The sequence below is a fragment of the Chiloscyllium plagiosum genome, chromosome 3 (genome assembly GCF_004010195.1).
Source record: "Chiloscyllium plagiosum isolate BGI_BamShark_2017 chromosome 3, ASM401019v2, whole genome shotgun sequence".
NCBI lineage: Eukaryota > Metazoa > Chordata > Chondrichthyes > Orectolobiformes > Hemiscylliidae > Chiloscyllium > Chiloscyllium plagiosum.
In genome coordinates this window covers 3,738,114-3,761,074 of record NC_057712.1, presented here as the reverse complement: position 1 = coordinate 3,761,074, position 22,961 = coordinate 3,738,114, and the positions used below count along the sequence as shown (strand labels likewise).

The 22,961-nt window shown below is 40.5% G+C and overlaps 1 protein-coding gene across 8 annotated transcripts in view; it reads left to right on the top strand.

Moving 5' to 3' along the window:
- otofa (otoferlin a) overlaps positions 1 to 22,961 on the top strand; it is a 373,830-nt gene that overhangs the window by 224,196 nt on the left and 126,673 nt on the right. For all 8 annotated transcript variants that reach the window (XM_043676366.1, XM_043676329.1, XM_043676363.1 and 5 more), the window contains exons 7-12: positions 3,580 to 3,662; positions 9,055 to 9,181; positions 11,485 to 11,539; positions 19,237 to 19,368; positions 22,062 to 22,124; positions 22,611 to 22,695. In XM_043676366.1, the coding sequence (XP_043532301.1) occupies positions 3,580 to 3,662; positions 9,055 to 9,181; positions 11,485 to 11,539; positions 19,237 to 19,368; positions 22,062 to 22,124; positions 22,611 to 22,695 (545 nt within the window). The remainder of the gene's footprint in view (positions 1 to 3,579; positions 3,663 to 9,054; positions 9,182 to 11,484; positions 11,540 to 19,236; positions 19,369 to 22,061; positions 22,125 to 22,610; positions 22,696 to 22,961) is intronic.

The window sequence follows — 22,961 nt, the reverse complement described above, 5'->3', positions numbered from 1 at the left end:
CAGATTACAACAGGATCTTGACCAGATAAGCCAATAGGCTGAGAAGTGGCAGATGGAGTTTATGCGAGGTGCTGCATTTTGGGAAAGCAAATCTTAGCAGGACTTGTACACTTAATGGTAAGGTCCTAGGGAGTGTTGCTGAACAAACAGACCTTGGAGTGCAGGTTCATAGCTCCTTGAAAGTGGAGTCGCAGGTAGATAGGATAGTGAAGAAGGCGTTTGGAATGCTTTCCTTTATTGATCAGCGTATTGAGTACAGGAGTTGGGAGGTCAGGTTGAGGCTGTACAGAACATTGGTTAGGCCACTTTTAGAATAATTCTGCTCTCCTTCCTATTGGAGAGATGTTGTGAAACTAGAAAGGGTTCAGAAAAGATTTACAAGGATGTTGCCAGGATTGGAGGATTTGAGCTATAAGGAGAGGTTGAATAGGCTGGGGCTGTTGTCCCTGGAGCATCGGAGACTGAGGGGGTGACCTTTATAGAGGTTTATAAAATCATGAGGGGCATTCCCTGGGGTGGAGAAGTAAAATCATGAGGGGCATTCCCTGGGGTGGAGAAGTCCAGAACTAGAGGGCATAGATTTAGAGCGAGAGGGGAAAAATATAAGGGAGACCTAAGGGGCACCTTTTTCACTCAAGAGGGTTATTACGTGTATGGAATGAGCTGCCAGAGGAAGTGGCGGAGGCTGGTACAATTGCAACATTTAAGAGGCATTTTGATGGATATATGAATAGGAAGGGTTTGGAGGGATATGGGCCGGGTGCTGGCAGGTGGGACTAGATTGGGTTGGGATATCTGTTCGGCATGGACAGGTTGGACCGAAGGGTCTGTTTCCGTGCAGTACAGCTCTGTTACTCAATGACTCTATTTAGCATTGATAGAACTCATGAATCAATGGAAAAAGTTAATCTTCTAACTGAGAAATCAGTAACACAGCAGCCAGGCTATTGTCCAGTTGTCCAAAAGTCATATAGTTTGGCAATTTTCTTTAATATACCTGTATTTAGTTCACAACATCATTAAACTGTTAACTTGGAAGAAGTGAAACATTGTGTTTTTTTTTTTGCAGTGAATAGCAGCAGGGAATTGTGTTTCAAAAGAAGGGAAGTCAAAAAATAAATGAGTAAAGAAAAAGTGAAGTTATTGGAAGGGGCTTCACTTATTTTAATACAGTGCAATAACAACTTTCATGACGGTGATATATATCCTGTGCAAACCTGAGAAATTCTGAAGGGTCATGGGACCCAAAATGCTAACTCTGTTTTCTCTCCAAACAGGTGCTGCCAGACCTGTTGAGTTTCTCCAGCAATTTCCTGTTTTTATTTTTGAGAGGTTTTCAAACTGATAGTTCTTCTTCAACTTATTTTAGCTTCCATGTTATACTTCTGCCATTAATATTTTGGAATACTGTTTCATAGAATTTTGATCCATTACACACCTCATTAACAAATTACAAAATACTTTTTTTAAGCAAAACATTGAAATGATTATAGAAGTGGGATTCTGAAACATTTTCTTGTCACTGACCATTGTTTCTGTTGTAATTGGTTAACATGGTGTTTTTATATCCATTCCCTTAAATATAATAAAAATATAAACAATATTTTTTGATATTTATTAGGATTAAGTTATTGTATTATTAGAAGCAAATAAAATGCGATCGAACATTTTACCAAAGTAAAATCTGGAACATTTGAAATAGGAAACGTTTTCTATTTAGGGAATTAGTTCCAAGTCAAACATTAAGGGTTAACATCATCCCATGGGATGCAAATGAGCCAAATGGGGGAGGGGGGGGTTAGGAGGTTTAAGAGGCATTATCCTATTTTCTGGTTTGATGCCGTCCATTTTCTCACAAGCTGGCATTTAAATCCTTGTCACCAACAATGAAACTCCTTGTTAAAGTGAAAATACTGGAGTCTGGTGATGTCAATCAGGTCCTGATGCCATTTTAACTTTGCCTTGTGAGACTGACAGACTCGTGCTAGACTCACCAGAGAACCACACTGTGAGGGAGTAATGACACAAAAAAGCACTAAAGTGGTAAAGTTTTTAAAAATGGTTTCTTTGTGGGGCCTGTGGGGTGAGTCTCACTTGCGACCTGAGTATCCATCTTTGACTGTGATTGAGCCCCACCTCCTGTCCCACCAACATCTACCTGAACACCCAAGGCTGGTCGATGTAGGTTCCCATCCTGATCTCCTTTCTGGAACCTTCGCACAGCGTTCATGTTGGGGATTGTTGAGCTTTGTATTTAAAAGGTACATGAGAACTCAAATTGCCTGGACCTCTGAGCAATATTGGGGCAAGCTTGAGAATTGTTCTGTCAATTCAACCACCCCCATTAAACTCCAGACGCAATTCCTGAAAACATTCTTCCCGGTGTGTTCAGTTCGGAATTCACTCTGGATGCAACACCCTCCGTGTTCTGATGAAAGGAAAACTGGCAGACAAATGCTAATGTACTTGTTAATGTACAGAGATCCCTGAGATCAGATGTGTGGTCCAGTCATATACCCAATCAAGTCCAAATTCCTAAATTTCATATTCAAGTTTAAACTCATGAGTCAGACCATTTCCGAACATAAGAATCCTGTTAGAAGACTCATCCTGACTCATAGGGACCTCAGCTCAATTTCATAGATGGCCTTGGGACCGCCTGTCATCAATCTCCCATGCCATCACTCCAAATCACTCACCTACAGTATCCGCTCCATGGCACTCATATCTATGCATCCCCTCCCATTCTGCTCAATCCCCATATCCACTCACTCAGTATCAACCATGTGCCTTGAACACAATAGAAAGTCTTCAAGATGTTTATGAAACTGTAGAACAGTATTTAAAAAAATCATCATCCTATTAGGTGGTCATAGTTTGATGATTTTAAGTAAAGACAAAATCCTCTTTACGGCTGTTTCAACATCTCTGTTGAACTAAACTATTAGTGTGGTTGGAGCTCAGCCAAGCATGCATAATAAGATTTGATTGTATTGATAACTCCTGTTATCAATACAATCTGTTAGTGCATATTGAATTAAGCAGGCATTTATAATGGAAGTGCATTGCACAGCTGAATAAACCAATCCTTCAGAGTTGAATATATGAAAACCTTTGAAGTTATTGATACAACTCAATCCCTATCTCTTCAACATTAAAAACAGGTGAACAAATGTCAGGGTTACTATTTTCTTGTAAATTAAAAGAAAAAAGCTTACTTTTTAATGTCCTTGCAATGAAAATAATCACTTTATTTTAAAGCTTCTCCGAAGACCTCAAAAGAAACAAATATCCAATTCTCCCAATGCTAATGAATCCTTCTGTAACAGTTTGGCCAATTTTAGACCATCTAATATGTGCTACTTTGAGAACACACAAAACATTGCACAAGTTTGAGGAAGCACTGTGTGAAAATTATCTTTAGAATTCTGTGAGTTTCTGTGCTGGTGACACTGACTTGACTCAATTGCACCAAAACCCAACGTGATGAAACAGAATTGCTAGGCCAGTTTGAATACATCATAGCCATGGAATCTGCTAAATGTGATAAAACTTATCTGAGAATTTGTTATTTTACAGAACAAGTGGCAAAGGAGTATTTTCAGGAATGAAGCTTGGAAAGGCACGTCATGCTAAAGATGATCATAAGAAGGGCCATGCAGGTACACTTCTGCTAAAGTTTAATTTCTCTTTCACACCAAACTGACACAATTCCATCAGAAAATTTCATCCAGTTTCAATAAAAGCTGACCTTTTTAAGGAGTGCCCTGCAGTACATTATTTATAAATGACTAACAGTAACTCACATGAGGAAACAAAAATATGAAAAATGCATATATAAGTGAAAACAAATCTCTCTAAACTGAGCTATTATCACCTCTAAATATTGAAGATTTTATATAAAACGCACTTTCTACTGTTCTGTATGAATAAGCAACAATCCCACACTGATTCATACGACTCACTGTGGATTCATGAAGAGAAAAATTAAAGTTACCTTGCAGTGATTACTTTGTAAAATATAAGAAAGCCTTCATGAAAACATTTAAGGACAAACTGTTTGTTTGTATCAGTCAGCATACCTGGGTCTACAGCAAACTAGGCTTTCAGCAAGTATTCCAAGGACAGAACATTCCACTCCCTTGAGTAATGTGGACAATGTCAGGAAATATGGGAAATATGGCTTCAAAAAAAATCTCAATGTTTAGGAAATAAAATTCTGATTTTGACCCTCGTGGTTTAAATGGCATTTTCAGAATCTCTCCAATAAAGTGGCATTTACCTCTTTTTCCAGGAATCTGCATCTCATTAATCGTCCTTTTTATTACCCTCCTTTACATCTATGTTATTGTCTTTCCCCACGATTAATAACCCGTTTTTTTTTTGTTTGCACTGGTCTTCTACATCAACTGTTCCGTTTCCTCTGCCTGTGTCAAAGTGAATATTTAAAAAATACTTTCCAACACCTTCCAGTTCTACGGATGTGCAGTGGCACAAACTCTGCAAAGACCTAGCAGCGATGAGCTCACCTTCCTTTTTCTTGCCACACAATTTCACAACGCAGGCACGGAAGATGCCAGTCTCATAAGTAACAAGATGAAGATTGAGAAAAGTTTGCTTAATGAGTGCCAGTCAAAAAATGCCAAAAAAATGGGAACTTTCAGCCCAAAATTAGCCTTCAAACTGCACAATAAATATGAAAAAATCCAGTTTGGAAATACATCTACTGCCAGCCTAATAGTAACTTTATTGTTGTCCCCTCAAACAACTGAGTCATCAAAGCAATCAATCAGCCTACATCAGATGAAGTGATGAAGTGAAATATATCTCAGTGATGCAAAGCTTTAGAGACCATGGATCCAATGTCACTTCTTCGACTTACAAAGCCTTATTTGTATACTGGATCCCAAATACCATCTTCTGAAAGAAATCTAATCCTCAGAAGAATGAACCAATCTCTTTCCAGTAGGTTGCCTGCTAACTTAAAGGGTAATCAGCTGCTATTTAGCTCAATGTGTTAGTTTGATCGACTCCTTGATTCTTTCATTTCAGTATTTTGCTACAGCTTCAATTCGCTTCATACCTCTCAGTGTCCCATTAAGTGAGCAATAAAGAAAACACTCACCCCCACTACTACCAAAACAAAAATATACTCTCCAAACCAAGTCCACTTCTAAGACATTATGGATGGCCATTCATTTATTGATACAGAGCCACTTTTCAGTCATAAGGTATTGGATTACAAGGAATATTTGTCACACTGTTTCTCCCAGAATCCTTCCTGATATCATAACTTCTCCAGTTAAAGCTTATCATTGACACCCAAAATAGCATAAAAATTGGTGACATTACATTAGAAATTGTATTTTCATCATAATTTTAAAGTCCAATTAATTCAATGCCTTTGTGTTCAATATCTTAAATAATCCAATATCATGTTTTAATTGAAAAAGGATTTCATGCCTTTTTAAAGAGGATCATAGGAAACTGAGATGATATAATCAATGTACAGTAATCGGCAGTTTAGAAACCAATAATAGCACTTTATTTTATTTTATTCATTCATGGGATTCCGGAATCATTAGCTGGGCAAGTAGTTACTGCCCGTCCCTAGTTGCTCTTGAGAAGGTGGGGGTGAGCTGCCTTCTTGACCTGCTGCAGTCTACATGCTGTTGGTTGACCCATAATGTCCTTAGGGAGGGAATTCCAGGATTTTGACCCAGTGACAGTGAAAGAACGGCGATATATCTCACTAGATTAGATTAGATTACTTACAGTGTGGAAACAGGCCCTTCGGCCCAACAAGTCCACACCGACCCGCCGAAGCGTAACCCACCCATACCCCTACGTTTACCCCTTACCTAACACTACGGGCAATTTAGCATGGCCAATTCACCTGACCCTGCACATCTTTGGACTGTGGGAGGAAACCGGAGCACCCGGAGGAAATCCACGCAGACACGGGGAGAACTCCACACAGTCAGTCGCCTGAGGCGGGAATTGAACCCGGGTCTCAGGCGCTGAGAGGCAGCAGTGCTAACCACTGTGCCACCGTGCCGTCCTCTGTGCCTTCAGAAACTTTTCAGTTAGAATGCTGTTCAGTAGGCTGAAGCTTAAATTTGGTCCAACGCTCCTTGGTGCACATTCCTTCAGTAACTTAGTTTATATTCTGCCTTTGAGGTTAAATGTAAAAGTCATCATGGTAAAGTACGAACAAAGTACAATAAATTCAATGAATCAAAAAATATAAAAAAGGGACATCCGAGCAAATTCCCAATCAGTCAGACAAGGTGTGCTAGAGTGCGTGTATTCTAAAGCAAAGCCTTTTTCAATACACCAGAAAGACCATGAAAAGATCATACTGGCTATTTAAATTCCAGAGTTTCTATTGTTCCAACCTACTCTCTGTTCAGTGATTATATTCATGATTTGTGTAAGCCATGATGTAAATTCAACTGTTCTAGTTGGAGTGTAAACCCAAAATTAGTTACATTCATCACTGGTACTCGTAATGAGAGTAATTGTATCGAACCCCACCCCTGTGTCAGCGTCAGGGACTATTACCTTCTCACCCAAAGCCACACGTTACCTGAGGCATTAATGATTCCCTCCTTTGAAAAGGCCTGAATAATTGCTTTAAACCTTAAATGCAACTTCAAACCTTCCCTTAACCACAACATCTGTAATAAGAAGAAGGAATAACATGATTAGAAGTGAATAAAAAATTAACGAAACATTACCAGTGAAGTTCATGACAGGACTATATGCTAATACAGGAAAGAAGATTAGATCAATCAACAAACAATGAAAGGAACAAGATATCAGAAAAACAGTTAACAGAACTGTGGGGAAATGTGCTGTTTAACAGAATTCAGAGGAACCTCGATTATCTGAAGGAGATGAGCGAGCAGTATTTCGTTCAGATAATTGATTATTTGGATAACTGATTCAATGCCTCTCCTCTGGGACTCTGAAGGTTCCTTTTTCCTCGGTCTGCATGCCTCGTTCCCTCTCTCTCAGGGTCTCTTTCTGAGCAGACACACACTTGTGTGTAAGGGGCCTGCAGCATTGCTGAAGCTGATCCCCCCAACCCCAACTCCGCCCTCCATCCACCCCCTGTCCCCGTTCGACCTGCTTGCCCCACCAGCCGTGCGCCCCGACCCCTGTCAGACCCTCGTCCATCCCCACCAAACACCTTTCCCCTCCCATCGTCCCCCGGGGGGCAGCCAGACTGGACACCAACAGCAAGACTGCTGTTGCCTTTTGGTGGGGGGGGGGGTCTCAAAATAGCACACGCACAACTCTTTACTGCAACTTTTTGACAAGTTCCACGCAATGTTGGAGAGATTATCTGGGAAAGGGGGGTTTAGGATACACTCCTGTGTTGAACTGTAGGGAAAGTGTGGGGGGAGAGAGAGAGAGGGCGGGCAGTCAGTCATTTGGAGACGGTGCCTGGGCTCCCATTGATGTCCAGGACTATTCTCAGCAGCTTTTCAGTAAGTCAAGTTCATTTTTAATCATTTTAAACAAAAGATACGATCAGTGTTGGAAACACTTCTTTGATGTAATGTTTTTGTCAAGACCTTGAGATCTTCTTCGGGTAATCCGAAATTCGGATGATTGATATTCAGATAATTGAGGTTCCTCTGTATTACTAAAACATTAAAGCATTAATAAGAAAGTGCTTTCCTGTGTCTGCCTTTATTGGTAATGAATGCAATCAGGCTACCATCTACTGCATCCCCTCTGTAACTCCCCTTGCCAGCGGAAACATTATATCTTGCACTCGGTCCTGTTACCCTGATGCGCTTGTACAGTATGATCTGCCTGTAAAGTACATAAGACAACATTTTGCACTGTACCTCAGTACACGTGACAGTAGTAAATCATAGCAAATCTATTCTTGATCATTCCTTGTTATTCTTTGCAATCTTCATTATCACTTGTACTTTTCCACCACACCCATCCATCACTTGAATCTCCCTAACTCCCATAATGGATATTGTTATAGACCAGACCAGACTGCCTCTATATGTTTTAAGAAGGTAGCCTAGATCCTAACGTTTTCTTATTTTAAGGGTAAGTGCTAGGTGCTGTGTTCTAGATGCAATCGATTGGTCAAACTACTCAACATCAAACAAAACACAACTTATTCAAGAGCTATAGTTAAAATACAACCAAAGAAATCAGAACTAGGAATTATGGAAAACCTAACAGAATAATAGATGCAGTAACTATTACTAATTAGCTGTTCCAAAGTAGTAACATCCCATAAACATACCCTTGCCAAAAGGCAAGTTCAGGTGACAGATTTTGTCTCACATGTAACTCCAGTCACCTAGGAGGAGAGCCCCTAGCATTTGGCTGTAATTGAGAGAGGAATCAAGACCCCAAAAGCAACTGCTGAAAGCTAAACCTAAAATCTCTGGTTATGTGGATGGGAGTTGACCACACCCACTCAGGCTGCTTCTATTGTTCAAGCCTTTTAAAAAAAAAGCACCCAAGGCCTCACAAGTTGTTTATCTTCTCATAGACTGCTCGTTACCTGTCCTCCAAACTCTGTTTTAAAGAAAACCCAGGACAAAACACATCTCTAAAAGCCACAGCATCATCACAATGTATTTTAGTTCAGTTGCACATTGTCATCGCCCCCGGTTTTGTATTTTAGTTGGTGCTCCTGTTGATATCTGTGACTGTGTTCACATTTAAAATCCGGGACCCACTGACAATAGGACAGAGCCTGTTTTAAAAGCAAAGTGACCCAACTGCTGCACAATCTCTAAATCTTCAAAATGCCTGTTCCAATTCTCACTCCGCCTGTCGCTGTTACCCTCTGGATATTATTTGGGTGTATTGCTGTATTCTCTGCTTTACCATACGCACAGTTCAGACCTGGGCAGAAATCTAATATCTTCACTGATTTCTTAATTTTACAGTGACCCTCCTGATTTATCATTTTTATAACTTAGACTATATACTCTTCTGAACTATCTCTGTCAATGTAAGGAGTTCTGGATCCATTTGATTGAACAGAAACTGCTTTGATTCTTCCAGATGAACCCGCTGTCCTGGAAACGGAGGATCTGGACAGAAAGGCTATGCGGCTCGGAGGTGGCCTGGACCCTGACACCATCTCACTGGCTTCTGTCACTGCAGTCACCACCAACGTCTCAAACAAGAGGTAACCACTCACACATACCCATCTACAGCACGCGTACCCATCCACAGCACACGTACCCATCCACAGCACATGTGCCCATATACTGCACGCGTATCCATCCACTGCACACATACCCATTCACAGCACACGTATCCATCCACTGCACACATACCCATACACAGCACACGTATCCATCCAGTGCACACGTATCAATCCAGTGCACACATATCCATCCACAGCACACGTACCCATTCACAGCACACGTACCCATTCACAGCACACATATCCATCCACTGCGCACATACCCATCCACTGCACATGTACCCATATACAGCACACGTATCCATCCACTGCCCACATATCCATACACAGCACACATACCCATACACAGCACACGTATCCATCCAGTGCACACGTACCCATACACAGCACATGTACCCATACACAGCACATGTACCCATTCACAACACACATATTCATCCACTGCAGACGTATCCGTACACAGCACACGTACCCATACACAGCATACGTATCCATCCATTGCACACGTACCCATACACAGTACACGTATCCATCCACTGCACACGTACCCATCCACTGCACACGTACCCATCCACTGCACACGTATCCATCCGCTGCACACATATCCATCCACTGCACACGTACCCATGCACAGCTTATGTATCCATCCACTGCATACATATCCGTCCACTACACACCTATCCATACACTGACTAAATTTCCTGCAATAGGGTTTTGAAATGGAGCTTCCTTAAATGGAGCAAATTTGGAAACATATTTCTACAGTTCAGTTGTAAAGTTGCAACCTGATGAAAAGTAATACTGCTTGGTAACTACTGCCTGCCCCTAGTGTATTCATATTAAGTCTTGGATACTTCACGATAGACTGTATTTTACTCCATCTGATAGTCCCTGCAAGCCTCAGATCAGAACGTTTTTACTCACTGAGTCAGTGAGAATGTGACAGTGTAAGAAACAGTATCTCGGACCTGAGCAAGTCGAGAAACCAACAGGGAAGCTCCTTAACAAATCATATTGCAATATTGTGATATAAACAGGGGAGGATTCCGAAGGAAGGTGAATTGGAGCAGAGGAGGTTGAGAGGGTAACCTGACAGAGGTTTATAAAATCTTGAGGGGTATAGATACTGTTAATGGTAGGTGTCTTTTTCCTAGGATGGGGGTTGGTATCAAGACGAGAAGGCATGTTTTCAAGCTGAGAGGAGAGAGATTTTAAAAAGGACATGAGGGGATATCTTTTACATAGAGGGTGGTTTGTATGTGGAATGAACTTCCCAAGGAAGTTACAATGGGCACAGTTACAACGTTTAAACGACACCTCGATAAAGACACGAATAGGAAAGGTTTGGAGGGATATGGGCAAGGAACAGGCAGGTGGGACTAGTTTAGTTTGGGATTATGTTCAGCATGGACTGGTTGGACCGAAGGGTCTGTTTCTGTGTTGTATGACTGTATGAGGGGCACAGATAATGTGAGTAGCAAAGGGCTTTTCCCTAAGGTAGGGCAGTTAAAAACTAGAGGGCATATTTTCAAGGTGAGAGTATTAGAAGGGACCCGAGAGATAACCTTTCCACACAGAGGGTGGTCTGCATGTGGAATGAACTGCTAGGGGAAGTGGTAGATGTGATACAGTTACAACATTTTAAAAGACATTAGGACGGGTACATGAATAGAAAAAGATTTAGAGACATATGGGCCAAATGTAGCAAATGAGACTATTTTAGTTTCGGTAACTTGGTCGGCATTACAAATTGGACCAAAGGATTTGTTTCCGTGTTTTATGACTCTGAGTAAATTGAGGGTGCACTCAATATTAATGACCCCTCATGCCCTATGCGAAGGTAGATCTCAAAACACCTCCCATGGTTCCTCATGTCCCTCCCCCACTCCACACCAGCATATTGCATCCTCCCATCCAATTTCCCCAATGCTAGTGTAAGTGCACCAAACAACCCCATGAATATCCATGTCACCCCCCCCCCACCCATTCACCCACTAAACGCTGTATAGAAGCAATGAATCCAGTAACAGCAGCTGGATGTGTAAATAAAAATCTTTTTTTTTAAAAGTGATTCATTCATAACTTTCCAGTTTGTGAAAACAACTCTAGTCTACTACAGACAGATAAAATAATCAATCATTTAAAAATAAAGCTTCTAAAACTAAAACAGCTAGGTATTTGAAACCATTTAACGATTATGAAATTTCCTGAAACATGTAGCAATAAGCCCTATTATTGCTTGTCTCATTCTGAAAATTCAATTGTTTTGAATTTATTCACAGGTCAAAACCTGATATCAAAATGGAACCCAGTGCAGGCCGACCCCAGGACTACCAAGTAAGTTACAGGGATTTCTTTGCAAGATAGAAAACTGAGTAGTTTGTGGCTGGTTCTAAGGCGTGTAAAGATGAATTGTGGGCTCTCAAGCTGGAAGAAACAGAATGGATTTGAATCATCGATCATAAATGAACTTCCTAGAAGAAGCAAGGAGTTCAACCGAAACTGTGAATATTCGAAATTTGTTCTGACAGAGCATCTCTCTGCTCACAGGGACTTTATGAGAGAAATGTAAATTATGCAGTCAATTGCATTTCTTGTTAAATCTGACAACATGCGAATTAATGCACTTGTCAATCATGCTAAATTATTTTTCCTTATCTCCATAATAATTTATGAAATGCACTTATTCATTTCTAATTTGGTATATAGTGCTCGAGTTGTATTGTTCAGGACACAAAGAAAGAACAAAGAACAAGAACAAAGAACATTACAGCACAGGAACAGGCCCTTCGGCCCTCCAAGCCTGCGCCGATCCAGATCCTCCATCTAAACCTGTCGCCTATTTTCTAAGGATCTTAAATGATGCTATGGTGCCCGCCTCTACCACCTTCGCTGGCAACACATTCCAGGCACTCACCACCCTCTGTGTAAAGAACTTCCCACGCATACCTCCCTTAAACGCTTCTCCTCTCACTTTGAACTCGTGACCTCTTTTAGTTGAGTCGCCCACTCTGGGAAAAAGTTTCTTGCTATCCACCCTGTCTATACCTATCAAGAATTTGTAGACCTCAATCAGGTCCTCCCTCAACTTCAGTCTTTCTGTTGAAAATAATCCTAACCTACTCAACCTCTTTTCATAGCTAGCACCCACAATACCAGGCAACATCCCAGTGAACCTCCTCTGCACCCTCTCCAAAGTATGAAGGAAAGCATGTCTTCTTGACCACTCTATTGACCTGTGGTGCCACCTTCAGGGTACCATGGACCTGAACACTTAGATCTCTCTGTATATAAATTTTCCCCAGGGCTTTTCCATTTACCGTATAGTTCACTCTTGAACTAGATCTTCCAAAATGCTTCACCTCGCATTTGACCGGATGAACGCCATCTGCCAATTCTCTGCCCAACTCTCCAATCAATCTATCTGTATTCTGCTGTATTCTCTGACAGTCGCCTTCACTATCTGCTACTCCACCAACCTTGGTGTCATCTTCAAACTTGCTAATCAAACCACCTATACCTTCCTCCAGATCATTTATGTATATCGCAAACAACAGTGGTCCCAGAATGGATCCCTGTGGAACACTGCTGGTCACAGTTCTCCATTTTGAAAAACTACTCCTACTATTCTCTGACTCCTCTTGCCCAGCCAGTTCTATATCCGTCTAGCTAGTACACCCTGGATCCATTGCAACTTCACTTTGTCCATCAGCCTACCATAAGCCTAACACCTTACTGAGGTCCATGTATATGACATCTACAGCCCTTCCCTCATCAATCAACTTTGTCACCTCCTCAAAGAATTCTATTAACTTGGTAAGACATGACCTTTCCTGAACAAAACCATGTTGCTTATCACTGATAACCCATTTTCTTCCAAATGGGAATAGGTCCTATCCCTCAGTATCTTCTCCAGCAGCTTTCCTACCACTGACGTCAGGCTCACTGGTCTATAATTACTTGGATTATCTCTGCTACCCTTCTTAAACAAGGGGACAACATTAGCAACTTGCTAGTTCTCTGGAACTTCACCCGTGTTCAAGGATGCTGCAAAGATATCTGTGAAGGCCCCAGCTATTTCCTCTCCCACTTCCCTCAGTAACCGAGGATAGATCCCATCCAGTCCTGGGGACTTGTCCACCTTAATGCCTCTTAGAATACCCAACACTTCCTCCCTATGCCAACTTGACCGAGAGTATTCAAACATCTATCCCTAACCTCAACATCCATCATGTCTCTCTCCTCGGTGAATACCGATGCAAAGTACTCGTTAAGACACATAGAAATTTTTTCCAGAGGGTAATCGTGATGAGGGATATAGTTCTGCTAGCAATTAGAGTGGTAAATCCAATTTCAAACTTACTTAAACACTTTGCCCTACTCCTGAATTAATGAAACTCCTGTAATTACATTCTCTTGACTGCTGAGTTAATTAGCCTTTTTATTTCAAATCTGTAGCTGCTTGTTGGGAAATTTTTGCCCTTATTTCAATTTATATATCTTTAATTAGTATCCATCAGATCTGAGGATTATGGATTTCATTATTTCTCATCAATAATTCCTGTATATCTGTCAAAGGAGAGTGTGGCTGTTGAATTAAAGATTTAGTTCATATTTGGTCCTTTTTTACCCTTTACTGACACGGTTTCACATAGCTTTCTTTAGTTGTAGTACTGAGGATTGCTGGAATGTCAATAATATCAATTGTCTCAGAGTTTGAAGACAGATCCAGCAAGACAAGATCAGTATTTTTATTTCACTTCATCCTCAATCTAATATCCTGAGGCATTGCTCCTGTTAGTCAGATCAATAGCCAGTGCAATTTACCTTGCTTGAAGCTGATAGGTACAATGTTGTTATAACAAAATAGCTGAGGATACAAAGTTTACTGATCAATGTAAAATATTACACATAAAATCTGCAACAGAAGTAGAAAATAATTCATATGGTATTAGCAAATTGAAATCTATAAAATTACTTGGAGAAACTGACTAGACAATGTAGTGAAGCAATTTTTTTTAAATCACAAAATATTACAACACATTGTATGGGTGTGGAGTAGATAGCTAGTGAGCATGTGTATAGCATTTGTTTATAATGATCTGCTGTACTGCTTGCAAAACAAAACTTTTCAATGTACTGAGGTACATGTGACAACAAAAAATCAAATTAAACTGATCTCTGGTCACATCGGCTGAGATCAGTGTGTGTAAGGTTCCAGTGATGTCCTCTGACCACCTCCTCGGTCTGGTTATAATGCCTGAAGATTGTGGATGGTCACTGACATCTTTGATGACCAACTTCAACCTGATCTCACTACAAAGGCAGCAGTTATTTCTCTAATGACAATCAATGTATGTCTTCTTAAGCTAGAAGAGAAAGGAGAATAATCCCAAGTATAAGGCAGGGTACGGGAAAGGCTGAGCATTCTAGAAAGGTTATAGAAAAACTCATTTCCTACAACACAGATGGAAAGTAGCTGAGGAGATGCTGAATTAAATTACATCAAATATTAAATAGCATAGATCAGATATTGATTTACAGTAATTAAGCAGACTAGAAGATCCAGGGATTACTAGTCTATGCTAGTATAAAGAAAATAAAACCCAGTTACCATCCAAATAACTCCCCCGAGCAAGTGAGAGCAGTTGGATGCTGAACTGAAACCTCCTGTCATTCAGGGTGTTATAGTATAAACCAATGAGAAGAGCCAGAGGAATGAGCTTCACTGCAGTCTCAATTATTATCAATGAAATGACATATTAAATAATCTTGGGACAGAAATGTTTCAAATTATACACTCATAGAAGGTTAATGGCACAGAAATAGGTAACTTTACACATCATCTCTGTGCCAGCCATGAGATGTTCCACTCAGCTCCATCCCCCTGTCCAGGATTGGGTCTGTAGTCCTGTAGGTTACTACACGTCAGGTAGAGATCCACGCACCTTAGAAATGTGTTTTCGGCCTTTCCTCCACAACCCTTTCAGTCAGTGAGATCCTGAAACCTACCAACCTCTGGGTGAAAAAGGTTTTCCTCACCTCCCCTCCACTCGTTCACTGTCAATCTATGTTCTCTAGTCACTGACCTCTCCAAATAAATGACCAGGCCCTTCCTATTCACTATCCAGGCCTCTCTCAATTTTGTACATCTCAATAAAGTTGTCTTTCTGTGTACTGTGTACCAAGGTGAACAATCCCAGCCTATCCAAAATAGTCAAATAACTGTGACTGCTGGAAATCAGAAATAAAAACAGAAATGGCTGGAAAAACTGAGCAGGTCTGGCAGCATCTGTGGAGAGAAAGCAGAGTTAATGTTTCAAATCTTCAGAACTGATAGCAGCTAGAAAAAAAGTAGTATTTGCCTTAGAATGTGGGGCGGAGGAGAACGGGTGAGTAGAAAAGTAGAGATGGAGCCCAGGGAGGGACGGTGGAGGGGGGGGGGGCGGGGGGGGGGGAGAAAGAGAAGGGGAATGGAGAGTAGGGAATGGTAGGAAAACGAAGGGATTGTTGATAGCAAGTCATGGAAGAAGTAAGGGTCGGTACGTGATGACGGGGACTATGAATGTGCTTGTATAACCCATATCATGAGAGGAGCTGGGGTGTGGGAATGCGTAAGAGCAGCATGGTGTTAGCACTGCTGCCTCTCAGCACCAGGGTCCCAGCCTCAGTTTGATTCCAGCCTCAGGCGACTGTCTGCCTGGAGTTTGCATGGTCTCCCCGTGTCTGCGTGGGTTTCCTCCCACAGTCCGAAGATGTGCAAGTTAGGTGAATTGGCCATGCTACATTGCCCATAGTATAAGGTGCATTAGGCAGAGGGAAATGGGCCTGGGTGGGTTGCTGTTTGGAGGGTCGGTGTGGACTTGTTGGGCCGAAGGGCCTGTTTCCATACTGTAGGGAATCTAATAATTAAAAAAAAGAGACAATTCAATCCAAGCCTATCCCACCCCATCCAATCATCCCTCAATGCTACATTTTTCAAGTCTTGGCAACAATCTTATAAATCTCCTCTGTACCCTATCAAGTACAACCCTATCTTTTCTGTAATGAGGTGACAGTACTGTACACAGGACCAATGCTGCAGACTAACTCATGTTTCTACAGTTTCAGCATAGCCACCCTGCTCTTATATTCTATATCTCAGTGATTAAGGGACAGGAATCCAAGTGCCTTCACAGTCACCATCACAACTTCTTTGCTACTTTTAGCGATTTGTGGACATTTATTCCACTGTCCCTCATTCCCCACTTAAGTTAAAGAGCCACTGAAAATGCACACTTAAACTTTCAGATTCCCAACCTGTAGCCAGTCTCTACACTGCATACAGATCACCCCAGTTCAACCTAGTATCTAATACACAACAATATTCTCAGAGTTGGTAATTCATCCGTTGACTTTTGCTCAGAGTGTTCATTTATGTGTCAATATATACAACTAAAGGACAATATATCCCAACCTTTTTAATCAGCTCTGACGTAAAGAACACATGAAACATGAGTTCATGTTCTCTCCACATGCATTAACCGATCTGCTGGTTTAGTTTGAGCATCTGCTGTTTTTGTTCCCCATTTCCCATATCAGCATTATTTATGCATTGATTTACTTATCGTTAGCATTAATGTTACTTGATACTTCCCAAAATAAGGAACTACTAAATGGCTTTTCTACTGAAAATCCTCAAAGTTGAGAGTTCCAAGTTTGGTGTGGGAGAAATGGGTTTGAGTTCATGAGGAATTAGCCCCAGCAGTGGGGAAGGAGACAGCTGGACCACTGGATCAGACTTTACCTGAAATGTCTTAGGCCAGTGCCTCGCAAATGGAATCGCTAAGGCTTTAAAATAAATACGAGGGGGAAGGGACAGTTCATATAAGAAGAGATTTTGAAAGCTAAAGAGAAATGACAAGACAATGGTGCAGTTTATTGATTCAGGTAATGATAACAAGCGTTCAAAAGGAAGAACAAAAGGTACAGACATAAGAGTGCATCAGTAAATAAGGTCAGAGTAAGGAAAATGATAAAAAGGCAGAATTAAATGCTATTTATCTGAATGGATGCTGTACATGAATGATTTGAAGACACAAATAGAAAGAAATGGGTTTGATATGATAACCATTATGGTGCAAAGTGACCCTGGCTGGGAACTGAATGTCTCATGTTTAGGCTGGATAAGAATAAAGGCAAGATGGTGGTGTAGCTATGTTAATCAGTGATGAGATCAGTACGGTAGTTAAAAAAAAAAGCCTTGGCTTGCAGGATCAAAAGGTAGAATTTGTTTGGGTAGAGGTAAGAAATAGCAAGGGAAAGAAGTTACTACTAGGAGTTTTGTATGGGCTCCCTAACAATAGCTACATCGTAGGTTAGAGTATAAACCACAGAATCATGGGGGCTTTCAGGAAGATTTGCAATAAACATGGAAGACTTTAATCTTCATATCAAATTAGCAAAGGGAGGATGGAGAATGAATTCATAGGAAGTGACAATTTCCTAGAACAATTCATTCTAGAACTAATCAGGGAATAAGTAATCCTAGGGCTGGAAATGTGAAATGAGGTCAGATAAATAAATGGTCTCCTAACAAAGCAGCCTGTTGGTGAGAATGTTCAATTTCACTTTGAGGGCGAAAAAATTTGGGTCTTAAAGTTAAATAAAAGCAGTTACAGGGTATAAAGATGACGTTAGCTAAAGTAATCAAAAAAAGGGTTAAAAGGTAAGATGGTTTGGAACTCATAGTAGATATTTAAGAAGATATTCATAATCCTCAGCAGTTATATTTTCCATGAAGGAAGAGGGAGGTCTATGAAAAGAATGCACCATGATTAACTGAAGAAATCAGGAATGGTAGTACATTGAAAGATGTACAATACAGAAAGGATAAGTGGTGGGCCTGAGGATTGGGAAATTTTAAAAAACAGCAAAGGAAATCTTTAAAGAAAGGAGAAATTGGAGTATGAAAGAAAACAGCTTTTGACCGAGAAGTACTACAGTAAGGAAAATGTATGATTTCCTTAAAATGTCAGTGGAGTAGAAGTTCTTAACTTCTAGAAAGGTACCCAGTGGATTGGAAAGTTGCAAATATGACACCAATACTCAAGCAAGGAGGGAGACCAAAAGCAGGAAGCTATAGGCCAGTTAGTCTAACATCAGTTATTAGGGAAATGCTTGAATCCATTATTAAGGAGGCATCAGTAGGACCTTTGTAAAATCATAATGTAATCAGGCAAAGTCAGCATGTTTGTGAAAGGAAAATCATGTTTGACAAACTTAATGGAATGCTTTGAAAAAGTAACAAGCATAAGGTAACAAGGTGAATAAAGGGCAACCAGTAGATGTAATGTATTTAGGTTTCCAAATAATATTCAATAAGATGCCACATAAAAGGTTGTGGAGTTATATATGAGGGTTATTAGTTGGTATGTATAGAGTTTGGCTTGCTACCAAGAAGTAGAGAATTGGATACATGGATCATTTTCAGGTTGGCAAATTATAACAAGTGGCCACCACATCTTCATTGTGAAGATCGTATATCTCATGTCAATGGATGTAACAATTATCACAGTTACAACAAGTATCAGCTGAGTTTCTGGAGCAGAGGTCTGATTTCCTTAATAGGGGATGGCTGGAGGTTCTTCCCTTTGGAAGCAAATCATAAACTCGTGAAGTCAGTGAAAATCCAAAATACCTGCTTCCGTTCTGTTTCCTAGCAGTTCCTGAAGGTTTCTCCCAAAGTTATAGCAGAAGATTAGCAGTGCAGCAGAGGAATGTGGACCCAGTCTATTCAATTCTCACATTACCAATGAATCTAGTCTTCTGGTACTAGTTTCTCTGCATATGAAAAGATATTTTACAAATTGGAAAAATATTAAATTATATAATCTGACTACAGTATATGATTTTACCATTGGAAATTATTTTGAACTATTTATTGTAGTAGTGATATTCCTGTATTTCTACAGCAGTCTGCCTGTAAGTAATTAAGATTTTAAAGTAACAAAAGGTGCATGAGGTTAATTATTTCTTCATTCTTTCCACTCAAGGTGAGTATCACAATCATTGAAGCAAGACAGCTCGTGGGATTGAACATGGATCCAGTTGTCTGTGTTGAAATTGGAGAGGAGAAGAAATATACAAGTATGAAGGAATCAACAAACTGCCCATACTACAACGAGGTGATGCATTTCTGTATTTTACATGCCCTTCTGTAATCCTGCACCTTCAGAAATCACTCCTTTCAAGCTAATCACTCACCTCTGCCTCTTCCAGAAATTGATTCCACTTCAGTCAATTGAAACCTACCAGAGAAATATGTTTCCATGAAGTGTTTGGAAGACATGTTTCCAAAGGCATGGTAATGGTCCTGATAATCTGATAGGCAGACAGACATTGTAGCGGCACAAACTGGAGCTCAAGCAGAAATCTCGATGCTTTGTGAGGTTTGCTCAGGACATTGACAATTCTGGCGGGAAATTCCCTTATGTCTGGAATCCTCTGAGAAATCTCCTTACATTTAAAGAATTCCAAGTCTCTAAAGCTAAACAATTGCTCAAGAGATTTTTTTTTTTAAATCTTCTCTTAGCTTCTGGGTAACTATTAAATTGAGTCCCTGACTCCTTATTTACAATCCCCACCCATAACCTGTACCTCCCCAAATGCAAAACAACAACCCAGGCGCCTGGCAACCACCCCAGACCATACTGCCAACCCAACAACTCCCTTTAATCCCAGCCACTCTGATCTGAAACCCAACACCATTCCGAACCCAATCCCAACTGGCAACCAATCTAGTACCAGCAATTTATTTACGCTCAATCTGCACCTTCATCCACTTACCTGGTACCCTACCTCACCCCCCCACAGTTTATAACACTCTCACCCACTTGGCATGCAACCCACCCCCCTCACTTACCTTACATACTCACCATTTCACAGTAGCCGTCAACATTACTGCTGGACATTGACATTTCAGAATATGACTGTCTGTGGTCAAAAAAACGGGTGAATTGTTTTAACAATGATCTTCTCTGCTGCTGGATTTATGGATTCCTGGACAGGTTGGTAAAAGACAGTCCCTGTTCAGGAATCTCCCACACAGAGGTCAGCTGAAGGAAAGTGAATTTTTTTTAACTCACTCAGAGTCAGACATAAAGTTTCCAACCCTAATTAGAAGTTCTGCTCCAATACGATCAGGATGATTGGTTTGATTGATGATTCCTTCCTAAATTAAAACCAGATTTGATGTGCAACTCCACTGGAACATACCTCTTTCAAAGTTTCTCTAGTTATGTTAACATTTCACACAGCAGAGTTTCAAGGGTTAACAAAATACCTTCAACAACTCCAACAGGGAAATCTAGAACCAATGTCTGCTGCTCCTTTTATCCGGATGAAATAAAGATCAACAGTCGATTTGATTGTTAAAGGTCAAATACATCAAATAAAAATTAAAGCCATTAGTACTTACAATATTCCATCACTTATTGTATGCTTTCATATGTTAACCTTAATATTACTTTCGTGTTGGTGAGAGGCCTATTAATTAGTATGTAAAACAGTCATTAAACACTGGTGTGGGAAATTCTGGGTTATTTCATAAGTTTTTTTTAATTGCAAAAGTCTACTTTATTCATAACATTATCTCTAAGTACTTACAAAGGAAATTCACCAAAGTTCCTTAGAAAGCACCTTCAGACCCATAAGCACTTCCATCTCAAAGGTCAAGGGCAGCAGATACATGGAAACACCACCATATGCAAGTTCCTCTCCAAGCTACTCACCAGCCTGATTTGGAAATATATCACCGTTCCTTCACTGCTGGGTCAAGCTCCTGGAATTCCCTCCCTAATGGCATTGTGGGTCAGCCTACAGCACATGGACTGCAGCGGTTCTTGAAGGCAGCTCATCCCCACCTTCTCAAGGGAGGCACGGTGGCTCAGTGGCTCAGTGGTGAGCACTGCTGCCTCACAGCCTCGGACGACTTTGCACATTCTCCCTGGGTCTGCGTGGGTTTCCTCCGGGTGCTCTGGTTTCCTCCCACAGTCCAAAGATGTGCAGGCCAGGTGAATTGGCCATGCTAAATTGCCCATAGTGTTAGGTGCATTAGTCAGAGGGAAATGGGTCTGGGTGGGTTACTCTTCAGAGGGGCGGTGTGGACTGGTTGGGCCTGTTTCCACACTGAAGGGAATGTACCCTAAACTTGGGACAGGCAATAAATGCTGGCCCAACCAGCGATGCCCACATCCCATGAGTGAATTTTTAAAAAGTCTCTGTAGAGACTTTGCAGAGAGAAAAAATATACTGGAATTTAACATTTCTCAAGAGTTTCCAGACAGATGTTTCCTACTCTTGCAAGGAAACTATTTACATTCCCTTAAGGCAGTCAGGGGGTCTTGGATCTTAACAGCTCCTCATTTTACTTTGACAGAAAGAGCTTAGATGATGGTCTTTCCCCACTGCGCCCTGGCAGCAGTTGCCCCAAGCTTTAGTGTGTCCCGCAGCCCGTTGTCATGGGCCCTGCAATGTGCCAATCCGTAACAGTCTGTCAAGTTCAACTCTTTACCATAGAAGACACAGAAATAATTCAAATTTTATTGGAAAAATATGTTTCATGAGATTAACTTAATCTGAAATAAAATTTTAAAATGTGTAAACATTGGAAACATGTTCTTTTTTCACATTTATTGTTAGTTTGCAACAACTCACATTGCCACACCAAACCTAAATAAATGAGATAGTCATCATCCATATTTAATGTCCCTTGATACAGTTTTATGTAAATAATACGTAGTAGGTATTAACTTCCAAATGTTCAGTGAGTGCTGTTAGATAGTTACTAAAGTCTTTGTTTTCCATCTTTTTTCTCCAGTACTTCGTCTTTGATTTTCATGTATCTCCAGATGTCATGTTCGATAAAATAGTCAAGCTCTCGGTGAGAATATTTACATATTTAACATAACCATCTTACTTATTTTGAAAAAAAACTGATAGCAATTAAACGTTAAGATGAAAGAATGAAAAGTAAATATTATTTAAGAATAAACCTAATGAAACAGGATCCGAAAGCTTCATTATTATGTAAATGTGGAAACATCCTTTCTGAAAGATGGCACCGTCAACTGTGTAGCACTCCCTTGTGCCTGAATCCAGACCCTTGACATTCACAAGCGTGTGTGCTACCAACTGAGCCCTGGCTGACAGCAGAGAAGAAATATAAAGGGGAACAGAGGGAAAGTATCATTGTGCAATTAAAAATACAATCAGATTTTAGGACCCCAAGACATAAGCTTAATATATTGATTTCCTTTTCCACTATTATTGAAAAAAATGTTGACTTTGCTTGTTGTTTAAATTATTAGGGCACTTTAGTGCTTGCTAGAATGGTCCAGCAAAATGATTTACCTCTAATCTCTTGCAGGTAATCCATTCCAAAAACCTCCTGCGAAGTGGGACATTGGTGGGCACCTTCAAACTTGATATAGGAACTATCTATTCACAGCCAGGTAATTACGTACAATTGTGTGGAATCTATGGTCCAGACGCCAGCCACTAACTTAAACTCTCTCTGAGAATTTATACTGCAAGCAAGTTCCAACACCGGTGCCACAATCCCCCATCCTCTTTTCCCTGGTTTATGTCTACTTTTTTGTTTCATTTGTAAAATCACTTCCCACACCAGAAGTGAATCATTACGTCAATCAAACGATGGAAAAGAAATTGTTTTATCCATCGCCGTTTATCTTATCTTTGACAGAATATCATTAAGTGT